The sequence below is a fragment of the Schistocerca gregaria genome, chromosome 7 (genome assembly GCF_023897955.1).
Source record: "Schistocerca gregaria isolate iqSchGreg1 chromosome 7, iqSchGreg1.2, whole genome shotgun sequence".
In the NCBI taxonomy this organism is placed as follows: domain Eukaryota; kingdom Metazoa; phylum Arthropoda; class Insecta; order Orthoptera; family Acrididae; genus Schistocerca; species Schistocerca gregaria.
In genome coordinates this window covers 514708573-514728032 of record NC_064926.1, presented here as the reverse complement: position 1 = coordinate 514728032, position 19460 = coordinate 514708573, and the positions used below count along the sequence as shown (strand labels likewise).

General features: G+C 41.0%; 1 protein-coding gene and 1 long non-coding RNA gene across 5 annotated transcripts; one reads left to right on the top strand and one right to left on the bottom strand.

Moving 5' to 3' along the window:
* The first annotated feature begins 1749 nt into the window (after window positions 1-1749).
* LOC126281299 (uncharacterized) lies at window positions 1750-11383 on the top strand. The gene is made up of 6 exons (XM_049980132.1): window positions 1750-1830; window positions 3686-3796; window positions 7600-7736; window positions 9588-9652; window positions 9903-9986; window positions 11143-11383. Exons 2-6 carry the CDS (start codon window positions 3686-3688, stop codon window positions 11262-11264), a joined length of 519 nt encoding a protein of 172 aa, XP_049836089.1. The 5' UTR covers window positions 1750-1830; the 3' UTR covers window positions 11265-11383.
* Window positions 11384-15441: 4058 nt separating this feature from the next.
* Window positions 15442-19460, bottom strand: LOC126281593 (uncharacterized). Of its 4 annotated transcripts, XR_007551290.1 has the most exons (5): window positions 17172-19460; window positions 16773-17069; window positions 16467-16568; window positions 16263-16364; window positions 15442-16160 (listed from the first exon to the last, which is right to left on the bottom strand). It is a non-coding gene; the product is annotated as an uncharacterized LOC126281593 (long non-coding RNA). The 4 variants fall into 4 exon arrangements; XR_007551288.1 differs by having other exon boundaries at window positions 15442-16364; window positions 16773-16967; XR_007551289.1 differs by having other exon boundaries at window positions 15442-16364; window positions 16773-16874.

Here is a 19460-nt window from a genome sequence, read left to right as displayed (position 1 = left end):
GGTGTTATATGACGAGATCTGACGTTACCTGATGGCGGACGCAAATTGGCGCTAAGCAATCGACGTCGTCCCTAGATCACGTGACAATTCCAGTTTAATGTTGACAACATGCGCAGGACGCAATGCTCACTCCAGAGATATTTGTACTCTATGCTCTTGACCAGAGGTAATATATATTACAGCGCTTCCTTTTTTGTAGCAAAGGTGAGTCCCTGTCGCAGCCAGAGGAAGCTCGCGACTGACATCCCATGGTCAACAACTCACTTGGGCTGTTTTTAAAGTGGCACTGACAACCTTTGGCAGTTTCCAACAGTTCATATTACGTGTATGAGGAAGTCGGCCGATTCGACCGAGAAAAACAAACTGAACTGAATTTTACCGACTGTCATCCGATATCTGCCCGATCAGGCAATGAGATCGGCTTCATTGTAACCGCGCACGTACTGACTTACTGATTTGAGAGGATCAGCTGTCTTCGACCGACGTCGGTCGTGGGCGGAACCCACAGATGTCGGTGCCGCTGTGACCGCAGACTTGGACCGAATATGGTGATGCATGGAACCGCCGAGTTTCTGGGTGAACTGTTCTTCTCTCTTATTGTATCATAAAAAGAGCTCCAGATGTCAATTCTCTCCCTAAACGCAGAGTCTAAGGTTTCAGAGAAATCTTCAGGAAAAACCTAGTCCCTGACCGAATCATTCAGTTCAGCTCATGTGAATGTCGAAGATCTTTGCTACATCCAACGATCTGAACGCCCTCATCAAAATACAAGCCACTGCTCTTTGATATTTGAAGAGAACTTTATGTTTCTATGGGAGGATTGGGAAACTGGGGAGGTACAGTTATACATGGTTCACATAGTAGATAAAGCGCAGCTGACGTCATAATCCGACGAAAAGACCATTATTTTTAAGATTTATGACAAGCACATTAGACGCACAAAAGTAATAGTCATATTACCTTAAAATTCTCTCCAAATCTCCGATAACTCAACGCGAAAAAACGATCTTGCATTCATCCTAAGGTCGGAGCACCTCACAGAGACGGAACACTACATAGTTTTGGTGACCCGGTTTTAAACCAAAGAATGACATCATTTTCACCAGGTTGTTAACGTAAATGAATATTGAATACTACGTGATGGTTTCAAACGTCTTCTGACTTCCAAGAACACAAATTAATGTAAACGCATCCCATGTGTATTAAATGCCATAAGCTAAGCACAAATACAGTTGGCACGAATACAACCTCGGGAGAAGTATTCTGAAACCTCATATATGAAACAGTTGTGTGGACCTATGTTATTGAGGGATGCAAGAAAGAAGCAATACATAACTTTCGTCGGTTTCAGTGAAATGTAAGAGTTTTCAGTGTTGTCGAGAAGCAAAGCGGTAACAATTAAATTAGTGGTCGTTAAAAAATCAAACGTAAGAAAACAAAGTGAGAACTTTGACTAAAATGTTACATTTATAATAATCGTCTTTGTGGGAAGAGATATTTCTCGGAGCGTTCTGTGTTAAGTGAATAGGCATTATTAGTGAAATTATAGCTAACATTGCCTTCTTTTCAAACATTCTAGAAGTGATACGATCTATGATAGCACAAATGTACAAATGCTACCAGAAGCGTCAGCTGTAGGTGTTTATTCACTACATCTGCATATGGTTCTATGTAATAATAATTAACTACTTTCACTTCGACTTTTGTTCATAATGTGTACATAGGTGCCTAACACGCGGTTACTCACCTGCGACCTTGGACAGACCGGTATATAAGGCAGAGGCGGGCCCTGGCTGACGTACTGCGACGCCCCACAAGGAAACCACGACGGTAAGTTGTCAAATACGTGTCGCAAGTACTGGTACTTGGCAAGATAATTTATTTGCACCAAAGAGTCAGCAGCCTACATGTAGGTTAATCACCCTCCTACGCTCGTAAGCTCTACATCGGAAAGGAGGTGTCCTTGCCCTCTGTTAGTGGCAGATTACATTCAGTGTGTACCATCGAGCACTGGATTCAGCCAGATACCTGCATAGCCTCGTTTCGAACTCCATTCAGATATCAATTCGTAACCTCAATATTCACCATTAACGTTTCATGAAAAATTGCTTTCCCCCAGTCTATTCAAGTTGCAGTGCTCACGCCAGTCTTCATTGCTCATGGATTTTCAAAAATGGTTCAACTGGCTCTGAGCACTGTGGGACTTAACATCTGACGTCAACAGTCCTCTAGAACCTAGAACTACTTAAACCTTACTGAGCTAAGGACATCACACACATCCATGCCGGAGGCAGGATTCGAACCTGCGACCAAAGCGGTCGCGCTTTTCCAGACTGAAGCGCCTAGAACCGCTCGGGCACACCAACCGGCATGCATGTTTCATGTGTCCACTGAAGTCTCTCGATATCAAGAGATTTTCACAGGAGGGTTTTTATTTCATGTCCCCAGGCTGAAATATACCAAGCAATTTCGCCAGGTTCCATACTGTTCGATTTTGAGCGCGGAAGCGAATCTAGAGGCTCTCAAACTTATTCGTCATTGAGAGCACCAGAAACTGCTGACAGTGTCAGACTCAAAAACTTTATTCCAATCTACTGAAATCAATTGAAAACAGTAACATGAAGGAATCATAGTTAAATGTACGAAGAGGTGTGACTAGCTCTTTCCTAGGAGCCCAGCTCATGTAAGATTTGCCTACAGTGCCCCTGGCCCAGTAATGAACATCTGTCTACCATCCTGCGACTCCTAGTTTTAGATGCGGTATCTGGAGGAGGAAGAATGGGCAAACGACTGAAAGCGTTCAATCTGCCATAAAGGTCAATACTACACTGCGATACAGCCAATACTTAGAAGCTCTCCCCCCCCCCCCCCCCCCGCTCCCAACGGGTTCGAATATTATTTCAAGCGAGCAGAAATAAAGTAACTACCTTGGTACGAATGCCTACCAACCATGGTACAACTCCCTCCTACTTACATCGGATAGGCATCAAGAATAATGTTTTCTGTGATTCCCATAAGAAAGAAAGAGAAGACGTCAACCACTCTCTGTTTCCCTGCAGTTTCTTACAAACACTGCAAAACTGTTTGCCACAAAGCCTTGCGAAACTGAAGATGCCGCCATCCCACTATTGCTTCGGTTGTATTATATCTGGAAGTTCTTGAAATATATAAAGCACATTTTTATCTTCTACGACATTGTAACACATATCTGAAATGATATTTAGCTGCCTATGATAGATGAACATTCTAATCTCAAAGTGTGTGCATCCGAATTGTTGTTGAGTTATTTTAATTTCCTATTTTGTCTCTAGTTAATAAGTAAAATTTGTTTAGCTGTACGAATTGTAGCCATGTGGACATGGTAAAATAAATTCAGATCATTTTTTTGTTAACCATTATTTCTCCGCATGTATGAGACTCTTCGAAACGTCCCTGTACTTTAACTCTAGCACCAGGCTGGAAACCCGATGGCTTTTCATCAATACTTTAGGCAAGATAAGTCTACATTCACACAAACCAAAGTCAAATAAGTAAAAAACAATTATCTCTCTGATAAATACGAGTACGTGAAGAAACGATACACTTATGCTGGGATGTGTTAGAAACACTGTGTACAGGTAAGCAATATTCTATATCTTCCTTTCAGTCATTTTCTGTTGCCATTAAACGCTGTGTTTGCCGACAGATGTTTTGGCCGCTTCTCCTGGTGCTCCCCTTGCTGGCGGAGGGTGCTTCCTCAGGCAGTGTGGGCTGTGTACTGCCAGCTGCCTCTACTGAGACATTCTACATGACTACCGTAAGTTAGCATAGCCAGCAAGGTAACAAAGCATACTATATAACGAATTTTTATGGTTCCCTTAGTTCGTCTTTCCCAGGTAGCGATTTCGTTAATTTTGCTTAATGTCCTCCCATTTGCATTTGGCATCTGCGTGGACCTCAAAGTTTACTATCGATAAATCAACATTCATTTTGCTTGTTGATCTAGCTTGTTCACATGTGACAAAATATGGTTCTTCAGTGACTGGATATTAAGTTCGTTTTCATGCTGTACTGTAGTTCTTCACACATTTTACAATCTCTCTGTTCGCGTTCGATACAGAACGTACCAATATTAATGCGTAGTTCGACACGTGGATCGATAAACTGGGTCACATGTCACATCTCGTGCTACATGTTGTATACTAAAAATGTGTATGTGCTTTAGAATGACTTTAAAGTCGAAACTGGCCAATATTAACAAATAAATGATTTACACTCTACAACCGAGAATTATGTTTTTGATGGTTCAAACATCTACACACTTCTGTGTACCGGTTTGACAATGAAGGAAGTTTAAAAAATTGTGTCGGATTTTTTGAGAGATGGTAGTACCCAACCATACAAGAAAAACAAATACAATAAACATACGTCCGGCAACGCTTACTTTATGCTATCAGAACACTTATTCATAGGACGTAGGGATTATGAAAGGCTTTTGGTGCGAATATGCGCACAGTCTATGCTTTGGCTCTCCGTCAACAGAGAGTAATGCTGTACGAAAAAATGGTTCAAATGGCTCTGAGCACTAGGGGACTTCACTTCTAAGGTCATCAGTCCCCTCGTTTTAGAACTACGTCCACGAGACTCAGAGGGCCTTAGACACGGGTTCACAGGTGGATGCCGTGTTTATTGACTTCCGCAAGGCGTTTGACACAGTTCCCCACAGTCGTTTAATGAACAAAGTAAGAGCATACGGACTATAAGACCAGTTGTGTGATTGGATTGAGGAGTTCCTAGATAATAGAACGCAGCGTGTCATTCTCAATGGAGAGGAGTCTTCCGAAGTAAGAGTGATTTCAGGTGTGCCGCAGGGGAGTGTCATAGGACCGTTGCTATTCACAATATACACAAATGACCTAGTGGATGACATCGGAAGTTCACTGAGGCTTTTTGCAGATGATGCTGTGGTGTATCGAGAGGTTGCAACAATGAAAAATTGTACTGAAATGCAAGAGGATCTGCAGCAAATTGACGCATGGTGCAGGGAATAGCAATTGAATCTCAATGTAGACAAGTGTAATGTGCTGCGAATACACAGAAAGATAGATCCCTTATCATTTAGCTACAAAATAGCAGGTCAGCAACTGGAAGCAGTTAATTCCATAAATTATCTGGGGGTACGCATTAGGAGTGATTTAAAATGGAATGATCATAAAAAGTTGATTGTCGGTAAAGCAGATGCCAGACTGAGATTCATTGGAAGAATCCTAAGAAATGCAATCCGAAAACAAAGTAAGTAGGTTACAGTACGCTTGTTCGCCCATTGCTTGAATACTGCACAACAGTGTGGGATCCGTACCAGATAGGGTTGATAGAAGAGATAGAGAAGATCCAACGGAGAGCAGGGCGCTTCGTTACAGGATCATTCAGTAATCGCGAAAGTGTTACGGAGATGATAGATAAACTCCAGTGGAAGACTCTGCAGGAGAGACGCTCAGCAGCTCGGTACGGGCTTTTGTTAAAGTTTCGAGAACATACCTTCACCGAAGAGTCAAGCAGTATGTTGCTCCCTCCTACGTATATCTCGCGAAGAGACCATGAGGATAAAATCAGAAAGATTAGAGCCCACACAGAAGCATACCGACAACCCTTCTTTCCACGAACAACAGGAGACTGGAATAGAAGGGAGAACCGACAGAGGTACTCAGGATACCCTCCGCCACACACCGTCAGGTGGCTTCCGGAGTATGGATGTAGATGTACTTAAACCTAACTAACCTAAGGACATCACACACATCCATGCCCGAGGCAGGATTCGAACCTGCGACCGTAGTGGTCGCGCGGTTCCAGACTGTAGCGCCTAGAACCGCTCGGCCACTGCGGACGGCGTAATGTTGTACGTCTGTATCACTGTACTCTATACTCACGTTAGTATTAGCAATAGTCGACTGCAGTTAACTTTCTGTTTCCGATCGTATTGTAGTAGCAGGCATACTGAAATGTGTCAATGTTCAGCACGTTACTCGCAAATCTGATTACGCATCGTGGTCTTACATAACTTTATCAATGATTTCAGTTCTACACTTCGCCGGTATCATGCTGTTTATTCGTACGAATGATTCAGTACATTATCTTTCAGCATTTCCACCACTTGTTAGCAAAAGAAGTTAACTTCGTAAGTCATATGAAGGATGTGGTTTCCTGCTAAGATTTAACAAATGTAACATACACATACCTTATCAGTTCACTGAAAGAAAGAACAGTGCCGCAGCTGTTCGACCGAGGTTTCAAGCTACGTAGCGACACAAGTTATCTAGCAGCAAGAAACATAAACAGTCGGAGGATTCGCTGAGTCCACACAGCTGTGATTGAGAAACGTGTGCTAAATTCTATTAAAAATCCTAAAAAGCGTGTACGAAGTTTAATGTTGTGACAAGGCGAAACAAGTTTCGTCCGGACACAACTGTAGGTTCTTCGATTGCTCTGGGAGAGTGCTCATCAAATTTCAACACATGATACATTAGAGTTCATTTTACAACATAAATGAATAAAAGGTTTACTTAACACAGATCTTTACTAAAGAATTGCTTGATAAGTTAAAACTGTCATGGACTATCAATGCGTCATTTAATGCACGCATTAACAGGCTGTTCTCTTGCACTACAAAATGCAACATTGCGAAGTACATTACATCAGAAACTGTAACTGTCGGCCGGCCTGGGTGGCCTAGCGGTTCTAGGCGCTACAGCCTACGGTCGCAGGTTTGAATCCTGTTGTGGGCATGGATGTGCGTGATGTCCTTACGTTAGTAAGGTTTAAGTAGTTCTAAGTTCGAGAGGACTGATGACCTCAGAAGTTCAGTCCCCTAGTGCTCAGAGCCATCTTAACCATTTTTAACTGCCACTGTCCTCCACGCTTATGTTGACTGCTGTGGTTGAAGTCTGGAACTGTGGCTGAGCTCTTTCTAGCTTGACCCTGTGTTGACCTCAGTGCGAGGGCGCTGCTTCGTTGAAATGAGAGACGTGGTCTCCAGGAGTGTCTCCCATACGTAGCTGCGGTTTACATCAGTGTCTGTGGTCTCGATTCGAATTTCCAACTTTGCTGTGTCACCGCATTTCATCAGAAACTGTAACTGTCGGCCGGCTGGGGTGGCCATTCCTCCTTTAGCAAAATGAGTTACTCGTCCCCTAGTGTGGACGGTATTTCATGAATAATTGCTGCACCTGTTTCATCCACATAGCGTCCATGCCCTGAGGTCATAAGACCACTTCCACTTCCAAAAGTGCGGAGCAATTCCACTGTTCAGTTGGAATATTTTGCTTACTGGCAAAGTGGGATTTACGAGAGATGGCGCTGTGAGTTTTCATAACCACTATTTGTTGGCTGATGTTAAGTTTCTACCCAGTTTCAGAAAGACGCTTTGTTTATTTCAGTGAGTGTTATCACGTCTCACACATTTTCGTATTCCTGTATAAAGCCCCGTTACGATCTTAGCAGCCAATAGATGAGTTACTTGTACAGTTAATATTGTTGCAGTTATCTGTGGAGTCACAGTTACCGGCACGACCCGTGCATACTGCACCATGCCCAGTTCATACAAGCCCTGTTCTGATCCTACAGGAGGAGAAGCCATGGTACCAACAGTACCAGTACCAGGTACCCGGCCTGTTTGACCTGGGCTGCGTCACGTACGTCCAGTCTCCTGGGGAGAGCGACACCGAGATGTACCTCACTGGGAACTTCAGCAAGGCGCCTCTGTAAGTCATAAGTCTCAGCTTCTCTATCACATCAAATGTTTTAAGAGTACCACGTAAAGTATAAACTGGTCTGAACTGTGAATGGAAATCGTTACGAGTAATACAGTTTGACCAGTTCCTGCATCGCAGATCAAATTAGACCTCATCTTTGAGCGTTATTACCAGTTTGCAGCCCTCTAAAGATGTGTAAACCAATTAAATTTTCTGAAGTCGATTGCTGCCTACTGCATTTGATTCCTTTCCTTGTTTAATGCATTACCTTGCTGTTATTGAATTGTTGCTAACCTGTGACTGCGATACACAGAAGAATAGGCGTTGTTGTAGTCTTCAGTCTTTTTCATGTAGCTCCCTACGCTAGTCTATACTGTGCTACTCTATTCTCTCTTCATCTAATTATAGCTACTGCAACTAACACCCACATATCCTTTTTCGAAAGTCAACATTTGCTCTTCCTTTGCATCCCTGTCATTGCGTAATTAACTATTCCCCGATGCCACTGGGCATCGTCAAATACTTCCAAAATTTGTTTTTCCCTAACATTCGATTTAGTACCTGTTCATTAACTGTCTTATCTACTAACTAATTTTCCAAATTCTTCTATTTATGAGTACACACCAAATACTTTCAGAGAAGACTAACTACCAGCTCCACAGATGAAGAGATTGAAAAAAAGTATGAAGAAAGCAAAGCTATCCAGCATGTTGAGGTAAACAAAAATTAAATTTCGATGCACCGTTGTTCGACGGCAGGTAAAGGAAGAAACAAAAAGTAAAAGCTCATAGATTGGTTGAAGCGAATGAATGAGGAAGCCATTTGGTAAAACAGCCCAGAACACAATCTAGTCATCGTAAAAATTTTGGTTCAAATCCTACGTAGAAGAGATGCAGAGACACCGGAAAGTGTAGTTAGATTATATAAACTGAGACATAGATTTATAATCCAAATTCGAAACTTCATTATCTTTATAACAGCAACCTCTTACAAAATTTATCAGATATTAAATGCAGATTAAATGATAAGACAGGAATTAAGAAAATGAGGCATGTGTAAGTTGAAACAAACGAAGGTTATTGAAAGTGTCAAAGAAAGCTTTATGCAACGATTAACTGAAATAGGAGAAACAATTTCAGTACAACCTGAATGGGTAGTTGTGAAGGATAAAAAAACTTGAATGCTAAGCTGTGTCTTAATCTATGTTAGAATTTTAAAATAAAGTTAACACATTGCAGTGGAGCAACTGTCGTTTTAAAATTTCGACGGGGATAAAATAGCACACCGTACCGAAAATGTCTCTCTGCCAGATATGCTAGTGCAGCAAGATACGATGAAGTAACACTGCTAATGAAGTTTCAGAATAACAGAAACTGACAAAATTCGATCTGTAAAGACAGTCATGTACTGTTCAATCCGTAAAAACACTGACCGCGGAAGACACCATTACGGATGCCCCAGTCCACTATACAATTTTTATTCACCAGGAAGGTATGCCAGAAGTGTGATTATATCGTAAATCCCTGTCGCACATGTGACGCATAACAAAGCCATTACTCATTAGCTGGTAAACATTGTGACGCTGTCACACCTTGGGAGTTATGTGTAATATACCACAATTCCTCTGTGGTTTCTCAAATTCGTGAACACTTACAAACAATCAAGTGAAAGGAGTTAAAACATGGCGTGTGCAATACAGGCGCCTTCAGACGTCGTTGTTGCCTATATCAACGAAAAGCTTGTGTTGTGCCCTAGAAAATGTGCTCAGTATCTAGCGTATCTCGTTTAAGGATATTATATCTGAACGTGGTGTGAACATGGAAATTATTAATATTGCTTTCTTTTTATTTCCTTGTGCAGATTTCCTCTGAACAGCAATGTGTCAGTCACCGGGAACAAGCTGGACAAGGTCTACGAAGGCGTATGTAAGTACAGACCAAGGCTTTCAGAACTTATTTTTTCTGAAAAATTCATAATGGCACTGTTTGTACCTGTAGAAAAATCCTCAGCCACAGACTCATTTGTTATTAATGAATTTTTCTGGAGATGATACGTACAGGCAGTGTGGCTGACAGTAACAATAATGTTCTGCAGACACGTATGAAGTTTTGACAGTAATTCTAATAATAATGTTCTGCAGACACGTGTAATATTTGTATTTGCTTCTCCTTTCAGGGGAATCTTTGCTGAGCGGACCGTACAACGTAGTGTACTCACACGAGGACTTCATCATGGACCACTACTGTTTTCTAGGATACGGTTAGTACCTGTTTTATTCTTGTATTGATCTGCAGGATTTAGTGTGTCATGTAACAGTAGTAGTGATAGTGGTCCTTCTTCGGTGAGTCTGAGGGAGTATAGAGTTTGCCCATAGTTTGATGTGAGGCATGTGTACGCCTTCACGTAATTACTAAACAGGGTATCTGTCAGATAATATGACCACGTTAACTATGTTTCAAGTTTCTTTGCACATTTTGTAACAATATTAGGCTGGCTTCTAGAACAATGTTCCATTTTCGAAGTACTCCCTGTCCTCACCGGTATTACTAAAACCACATTTCTATCTGGTACTCATCAACATGGGAAAGACGTAAATAATGTCCAATCACTGTCATCTACCACCTGAAAACTTAGGCCGGTTCCGGGCTATTCTCAACAGTCCGTAATATAAATGACTAGTTGCGCAAGAAAAGTAGTTTGGAACAAACCTTACTGAATTCTGTCTGGTGCACATAATCATTACGGGAAATCTTTGAATTTGTTCAACCGTTTATGAGTTAAGATTTCCCCTCTTTTCTATTGAAGGCGAAATTTTGTGAGAAACATCTGTTGTAATATGATTCTGGTAATAACCTACATTGGTTTTTGTGTTGGTCTACAAACCTTTCACACGGAAAGAGCAGTCGTAACAAACTAGATTTGTATTCGAGAGCACGGTGGTTCAGATACCATTCCGAGTAGCACATGTAGGTATTCCGTGATGTCACTTAATCGCTTTAGGGATATTCCTGGTTGGTTCCTTAGAATAGCACAAGGGCGATTTCCTTCAAAAACTTTTGACCATTCCCAACTTGAACTGTTAACTAAGAACATCGGGATCGTGAGACACAAGTCTCTAATCTTTCTTTCTTTCGTGACAAACGTCTTTTCAATGAATGGCTTCATAACTTCCAAGATATTTCTGGTATAAGTAACTTATGTTTATATATGACAAACTGTTATTGTATTATTCTGTTCCATTCAACTTAGCAGCAATTTCGCTCTGAAAGACTGTTAACTTGTTTGATTATATACAATTATGCGATAGTATGCAACACATGCATATTCTTTGTACATTCTGCACAGATAGAGAATACGTTAATTATGTCCGCCTAAATCAGCTTCAAAGTTTTAGAAGTACATTTCTCTGTTGCAGAAGTGGCCCAAATCTTCACAACTGTCAAGGAACCGAGCGACGAGTTGATGGAGCTGATCTGGGACGTTGTCGATAATCACACTGAAGTAGACAGATCTAAATTCACGAAAGTGGTCTGTTAATGCTGTACATGTGATGAATAATTCACTACACTTCTGAAAAAAAATTGTTTCTCACCCTAATGCTTAAATTCATTTGTCACTATATAAAGATGTAAAATAAAAAGGATGATTGTGAATCATGGAAGTGTATATAATTAGGTGAAATTTCGAAATCCCATGATACAGAATTGAAAGGATTATGATAAAAGGACTGTAAAGTGTGACATCAGGTACAGAGTCGGGAAAAATTTACTTTTACATACAAAATATTCGCAATATACATCAAAATTAGGTAAAGAAGTATACATCGGCCGTGCGTAATTCCTTTGTTTAGTGTCTTTAGATTTTGGAGGTTAGTAGACCCCCTTGACTTGGTATCAATAATCCCGTTAAAAATGTTTACGTATTACATACCTGGTGATGGAATGAAATGTCTTGAGTGTGCTTTGGAGGACAATTTGAAAGTGTTTTCCATAATGTCGAAGTCTTTGGTCATCTCTGACAGTCTTTATTATAGTTATAACAATGTGTCAGAAATAACAAATACTGAAAATGTATTTGTTCATATGTTGAAATGTGTGTGAGATCTTATGGGACTTAACTGCCAAGGTCATCAGTCTCTAAGCTTACACACTACTTAGCCTAAATTATCCTAAGGACAAACACACACACCCATGCCCGAGGGAGGACTCGAACCTCGGCGAGTACCAGCCGCACATACCATGACTGCAGCGCCCTAGACCGCTCGGCTAATCCCGCGCGGTTGAATATGAATTGCCTAGCGTTATTATTTATTATTCTCTTACCATAGCGGCTTATACCTACAATGTCAAAAAACTGGCGTTTCAGCAGTTCTACTTGCTGATGGGGAGAGCATTCGTTTAATGTATTTTATCTTTCCTCAAAATCTGAGTAAGCGTTGTCTTCATGCGCTGTACAAATCTGGTCAACAAAATCAAGTTGAACGTATTAAGTGCGATCGTTAAACACTGATAAATTCAAGGCGGCCGGGTTGGCCGAGCGGTTCTAGGCGCTACAGTCTGGAACCGCGCGACCGCCGCGGTCGCAGGTTCGAATCCTGCCTCGGGCATGGATGTGTGTGATGTCCTTAGGTTAGTTAGGTTTAAGTAGGTCTAAGTTCTAGTGGACTGATGACCTTAGTAGTTAAGTTCCATAGTGCTCAGAGGCATTTGAACCATTTTTGATTTTAGATAAATTCAAAAGTAAAGGACAAAGAGTAATGTAGCGGAATTATCAGTATGATTATCCACGAGTTTTTAACCACAGTACTTCGCAGCTATTACTGTTTGCACTAATTTGGAGCTTCTACGTCATGAAATATAAGAAGGGATAGGTTATGGGCCTCAGTTTGGACTGCAGACATCCGTGTTACCATGTTATGATTTCAGACCTTTTTTTTCTCGCTTGGGGTTCAGGCGCGAAGAAGACCAAATATCATTCACCGAAATCTATCAGCAAAGAGCAGGACGAGGGAAGTTTACATTGTTTCAGAAATGATGCCAATAATATATGAGTGCTTGTTTCGGATATCCTTCACGGCTGTGATAATAGTCATTTCTTTGTGGCGGCTATTTTCGGATCATCACGTTCATTTTCAAACCATAGCCTTAAACGTAAGTGTAGGCATGCAATCCGAAACATACATATGAGTTAAGTTTGAACTTCATAAAATATATCAGTGATTTGTAGAGGTGTGTAGTGCTCTACATCTGGTTAATTTTATTTTATGGACATTAGTTCATGATCCCGGGCTTATTTCTTTGCGTAAAATTTCGTCTCCTAGTGTCATAGAAAGTCAGATATCCATTCCAGACTTCATGATTAGCAATCCATACTGTTTCTACTTTGTACACACAATGATCGTGTCCTTACGTCATCAGACCTCTGCCTGAACGTGCGTTTCCAATGCGGCGACTTGGAATCTCACATAAAGATCGCGGAGCTTGTAGTGGGGAACATTTGGCGCTGTGTTCTTCATGTACCAGTAAGGTCCACAACATGTCTAAGTTCAGTCTGTCTTCTTTTCAATTAAAGTTACTTTTGTGCTTTAGAATTTAAATGGTGTCCCTGTACGTCCTAGAATAGTAGCGACTGGATCTTGGTCGCTCGCAGGTGCCAGTGTATAATCTGGTACTGCCAATTTATCCTATTTACCAGCGACAATTGTTCTTGAGTTCATTAAACCGGATGTTAGTGGTCACATTTTTTAGTTACTATGTACACACGATCTCATTTTCAAGGAATTCTGCGTATTCCTGCAGCGACAAGTGGCAGGTTTAAATCATTTACAGTGCTCAAATTTTGGAACACTTTTGTCGCCGGTTTAAACAATGTGTGTACTGCATTTTCTTATTATTTTGTTAATGCTATGCGTGACTGTTCCGGATAAAGACAAAATTGCGATACTGGCTTTGGGCTTACACCAATGACGTAAAATAAGCGACAGACGACATAAAGGTTCAAAAGCAAATAATATAAAAATTTCGCATGTGTAAAGAGTACTTTCAGTTTGAGTATGTATGTTCGAGAAAGTGTATTGCACAGAGTGCAACAGACATGTCTTACTCTTGTATACCCTGTGGTGTTACCTTAACAATGCACTCTTTTGCACAATTGTGTATAATCATGAATATTAAAATATGGCTCGTCTCATTCTTGCAATTTAGTTTTCATTATTGCTTATTTCGCTGCGCTTGTTCTAACAGATTACGGCCCGGGCGACATCGAACGCATTCGTAATAAGTCTTCCGATATGCAGCGTGATCATAAAAAGTGATAAGCTTCTAAGGTTGTTACAGGATAAGTTGTGCGGAGAAATAATGGTTAAGAAAAAAATTCGATACGTTACGCCGTTTCTGAGTAAATTTGCACTGAAGTTAGCCAGTCAGACCGCTGGCGTGCAAATTCAAGGGGCCCGCCATGAACAATGTCGCCAAACGTGTTCTTGTTTTGGCATCCTAAAGCCGAACAAACGAGTGATACAAAAAGCTGACACTGAACAGTAGTAAGGATGGAACCCGAGTCATAGGTTGATCGGTCTCTTGCGCTATGATCAGGGAACAACTGACACTAATTGTGTCTGGTTGGCAGCTTGAATTTGGGTACGCAACAGCCTGACTGGCTAACTTCAGTGCTAACTAATTCAGAACCGGCACAAAGTACCGAATTTTTGTCTTGACAATTATTCCCCAACACAACCCACCTTGCAACACCTTACAACCTTCTCACATAGTTCTGACCACCGTGTAAAGAAGCAAAGCATCATCGGAACAGCCCTGAATAAAAAAAAAAACCATTTAGTGAAGGGTATGGGGATCAGCCGGTTGCTCAGGAATTTGCGAAATTTAATACTGCCCTTATTTCTACGGTATCACCCGCTGTCCGGTCGGTCGTGCCATCAAATACGAGCGTCAACAAATACGTCGCCGCGTTTCCTAATACCGCCACCGCGGCACGAGGGCGCCGCCACAAAGATTAGATTAGATTAGACTAGATTTACCTTCATTCCAATTGATCCGTAGTGATCAGATCCTCCAGGATGTAGAACATGTCAGAAAAGCAACGATACGTGACAAATATTTACAACTAAAACAAATAAGCTAATGTACTATTCCATAGGTGCCAAGTGGAATGATCGTCATTTTTTAGTGAACACTAAATGAAAGAGTCATTTTACAAATACTAATGCACTGAATTCAAAATAAAAAGTTTTTATTTATTTATAAGGTAATAAACGTGTAATACAACTACTATAACACTTATTTACAATGAACACATTACTGCACTGAAATGGTGCAGAAGTTATATATGGTTTTACTGAGAAATTCATCAATGGACAATGAGTTGGCCACCAATAAATCCTTTAGGCTTCTCTTAAACCGAATCTCAGTGGTTGTTCAGCTTTTTATGGCTGATGGCAATTTATTGGAAATGTGTGTTCCTGAACAATGCATACCTTTTTCTACAAGACTAAGTGACTTTACCTCCTTGTGAAGATTATTCTTATTTCTAGTATTGATTCCATGAATTGAGCTCTTGGTTTGAAAAATAGATAGATGGACCAGTTCTATTTGTGAATGATGGTCGATGCATTTTAATTAGGGAGAGATGGACCACATTCAAATATATCTTAAGTGACCATGGAAATTACATTAATATATTAAAAATTGATAGAATAACATGTTTTTGCATAGTTGGTATTTTTCTCTTTCAGAAAAATGCCAAGTAATTACAAAAGGACCGGATCTTGTGAGCGAGGCAAATGGACCAAAGATGGATTGATGAAGGACATACATGCTGTGCGGGATAATATCATGGGTGTCAATGCTGCAGCTAAAGCTTTTGGTACGGCTAAAACTGCAGTGAAAAGAAGACTGCAGTCAAAAAATTATTCTAAGGGTAGTATGGGACCTCTGCCTTTACTGGGAAATGAGAATGATCGAAAAGTCATCACTCACATTAAGAAACTTCAAGAGCGAGATTTTGCACCATACAGAGGTTCGGTAAGGGGTATGGCATTTGAATTAGCTGAAAGGCAAAATATACAACATACTTCCAATAAGGAATTAAAAAAGGCTTGTTACGACGGGCTTCATTCCTTTATTCGACGTAATCCCATTATAGCTGTAAGAAGAGCGGAATGTGTGGCAGCTGCTCGAGGCAAAGGGATGAATAAAGACATTGTGAAAGAGTATTTCAAGCGTCTTGCAACTGTCATGCGCGAAAACGAATGGTTTGGCAAACCAGGCCACGACTACAATATGGATGCAACTGGGCTGTAGCTGAACAACAAACCTGGCAGTGTTTTAGCAATTAAAGGCTCAAGAAACGAATGGTTTGGCAAACCAGGCCACGTCTACAATATGGATGCAACTGGGCTGTAGCTGAACAACAAACCTGGCAGTGTTTTAGCAATTAAAGGGTCAAGAAACGAATGGTTTGGCAAACCAGGCCACGACTACAATATGGATGCAATTGGGCTGTAGCTGAACAACAAACCTGGCAGTGTTTTAGCAATTAAAGGCTCAAGAAACGAATGGTTTGGCAAACCAGGCCACGTCTACAATATGGATGCAACTGGGCTGTAGCTGAACAACAAACCTGGCAGTGTTTTAGCAATTAAAGGCTCAAGAAACGAGTGGTTTGGCAAACCAGGCCACGTCTACAATATGGATGCAACTGGGCTGTAGCTGAACTACAAACCTGGCAGTGTTTTAGCAATTAAAGGCTCAAGAAACGAATGGTTTGGCAAACCAGGCCACGTCTATAATATGGATGCAACTGGGCTGTAGCTGAACAACAAACCTGGCAGTGTTTTAGCAATTAAAGGGTCCAGAAACGAATGGTTTGGCAAACCAGGCCACGTCTATAATATGGATGCAACTGGGCTGTAGCTGAACAACAAACCTGGCAGTGTTTTAGCAATTAAAGGCTCAAGAAACGAATGGTTTGACAAACCAGGCCACGTCTACAATATGGATGCAACTGGGCTTTAGCTGAACAACAAACCTGGCAGTGTTTTAGCAATTAAAGGCTCAAGAAACGAGTGGTTTGGCAAACCAGGCCACGACTACAATATGGATGCAATTGGGCTGTAGCTGAACAACAAACCTGGCAGTGTTTTAGCAATTAAAGGCTCAAGAAACGAGTGGTTTGGCCACGACTACAATATGGATGCAACTGGGCTGTAGCTGAACAACAAACCTGGCAGTGTTTTAGCAATTAAAGGCTCAAGAAACGAATGATTTGGCAAACCAGGCCACGACTACAATATGGATGCAACTGGGCTTTAGCTGAACAACAAACCTGGCAGTGTTTTAGCAATTAAAGGCTCAAGAAACGAGTGGTTTGGCAAACCAGGCCACGTCTACAATATGGATGCAACTGGGCAGTAGCTGAACAACAAACCTGGCAGTGTTTTAGCAATTAAAGGCTCAAGAAACGAATGGTTTGGCAAACCAGGCCACGTCTACAATATGGATGCAACTGGGCTGTAGCTGAACAACAAACCTGGCAGTGTTTTAGCAATTAAAGGCTCAAGAAACGAATGGTTTGGCAAACCAGGCCACGTCTACGATATGGATGCAACTGGGCTTTAGCTGAACAACAAACCTGGCAGTGTTTTATCAATTAAAGGCTCAAGAAACGGTTTGGCAGTCACATCTGGCGAGAAAGGAGAGACAATCTCTGTTCTGTATTGTGTCAATGGCGAAGGAACATTTCTTCCACCCTTTTTCATAATGAAGGGGAAAAACCCAAAGCAGGAATTTATAGATGGAATGCCACCCGGTATAATTGTAAGAATGTCTGAAAAATCTGCATATGTAAGCAATTCTATTTTCCTAGATTGGCTTAAAAACCATTTCACTCCCAGGAAACCAGCTGGAAAAGTACTGTTAATACTTGATGGATACACAAGTCTCACACAAGCTGTTTGGAAACTTTAGAGTTTGTAGAGGAACAGGGGATTATTTTAATGGGTCTACGTCCACATACATCCCACTGGTTGCGACCGTTGGATCGAACATGTTTCAAATCACTGAAAAACTATTTTTACAAAGTTTCCAACAATTTATTGATAAATTATCCATGGAGGAAAATAAACCGTCTTCAGTTTGGAAAACTACTAAATTCTGCAAGGGCTAAATCAGCCATCGCCGAAAATGGTACAAGTGGCTTCAAGGTATACGGAACAATTCCACTGAGTATGTCTGCAGTCCACGACAATGCTTTTTTGTCGGAAGTGGAGTCAGAGCCAACAAACATAGGAGCTGAATCTAGCACTCAAGCCAACCAACCAGTTCACAGCTCATCAACAAACTTAGCGACCCCAAACACGTCAAAAGAGCTGAGTTCCTCCGCCGACACAACTTCAAGCACCACTCCTACGAAATCGGAGACTTCCACGATTACCAAATCAAAACTAACCACTCCAACGTCTAAGCAAACACCGACAAAGCTTTTGGAAGAAATATCACCTGTTCCTTCTATTGACAAAACACCGAATTTGAAGAGGAACACAACAACTGTCTCCAAACTGCTAAAATCTGCTGAAAATTTTTGGGGTTTGAGGTCCGCCAGTTACGCAAAAAACCGTTTTTCTCAGTAACCAAACATATTTCGGCACCACTGTGTCATCATCAGTAGGTTTTCGCTTTTATTTATTCTGAAATGTTTACATTTTTGTTACATGACTATAAAATGATGTGCATTTTTAGCTCAAACAACAGATCGTTTCTTTTTACATTTCGTGAGCTTGAATTTTCTGGACCAGTTTCGTGTTAATTCTTGCAGGTAGCTTGTCATCTGCAAGCAAACGATGTTGATGAGAAAGTTGTTTTTCTGAGAGTTAACCTCCTATTTGCTAGAGTGTAATTTAGTTTTTCGCGGTGTTTCCGCCCCTATTTTAGTATTTACTTACGTTTTCGTGAGGCAAGCACTACCATTCTCCGCATCATGCTGAGATGTTGTGACGCATACGTAGCCATAACAAGTATTCTCCAAAAATAACGTAGTAAAATGCGAATAAAATTCAAATTTGGCGCCGATCTCTCTGGTGAACAAGTGAACACTGACTGGGCTGAGACGTATAAGAAACCACAGTCACACTGTGTTCTGGTGCAGTGAAAAGCGGCACAGTGGTGCGGAAATATGTTTGGGTACTGAGAAAACCAGTGTTTTGCGTAACTGGCGGACCTCAAATACCAAAAATTTTAACTGCAAACACGGCCAATACAAGGAGCTGCAAATCAAAAGATGGATATTTGCTGAAAAGATTAAAAGTGTAAAGGAAAAGATGGATTAGGACAGAAAGGCAACAGAAAACAGGGAACAGAAACTACCAACAAACCAGAGCACAAGGGGGAGAAAAAGAGACCCAAGAAACGACAAAAGAAAAATTCTACAACAGTCCACCATGTTCGTCAGAGGCAGAAATCTGCGACACTGAAGCCTTTGTAGAAGATACTGAAAATAGCTTTGACGAATGTGATGAAGACGAATGTGTGGGGTGTGGTGAAATTTATTACGAAACCAACAAAAAGGACGATTGGATTCAGTGTATTTACCGTTCACGATGGCCACATGAATGTTGTTCATCATTTGCTAATAAGTGTAATAGCTGTGGTAGGAGAAAAATATCCTAAAGTTTGCACAAAATCTACAAATCAATGAAATCCAGCATTCGCTTACTATTTA

Excerpts from the sequence above, each read along its gene's own strand:
- LOC126281299 (XM_049980132.1), top strand. The coding sequence starts at position 3,686 with ATGTTTTGGCCGCTTCTCCTGGTGCTCCCCTTGCTGGCGGAGGGTGCT. Across the intron at positions 9,653-9,902 it reads CAAGGTCTACGAAGGCGTAT|GGGAATCTTTGCTGAGCGGA; the intron begins GTAAGTACAGAC and ends TTCTCCTTTCAG. Across the intron at positions 9,987-11,142 it reads CTACTGTTTTCTAGGATACG|AAGTGGCCCAAATCTTCACA; the intron begins GTTAGTACCTGT and ends TCTCTGTTGCAG.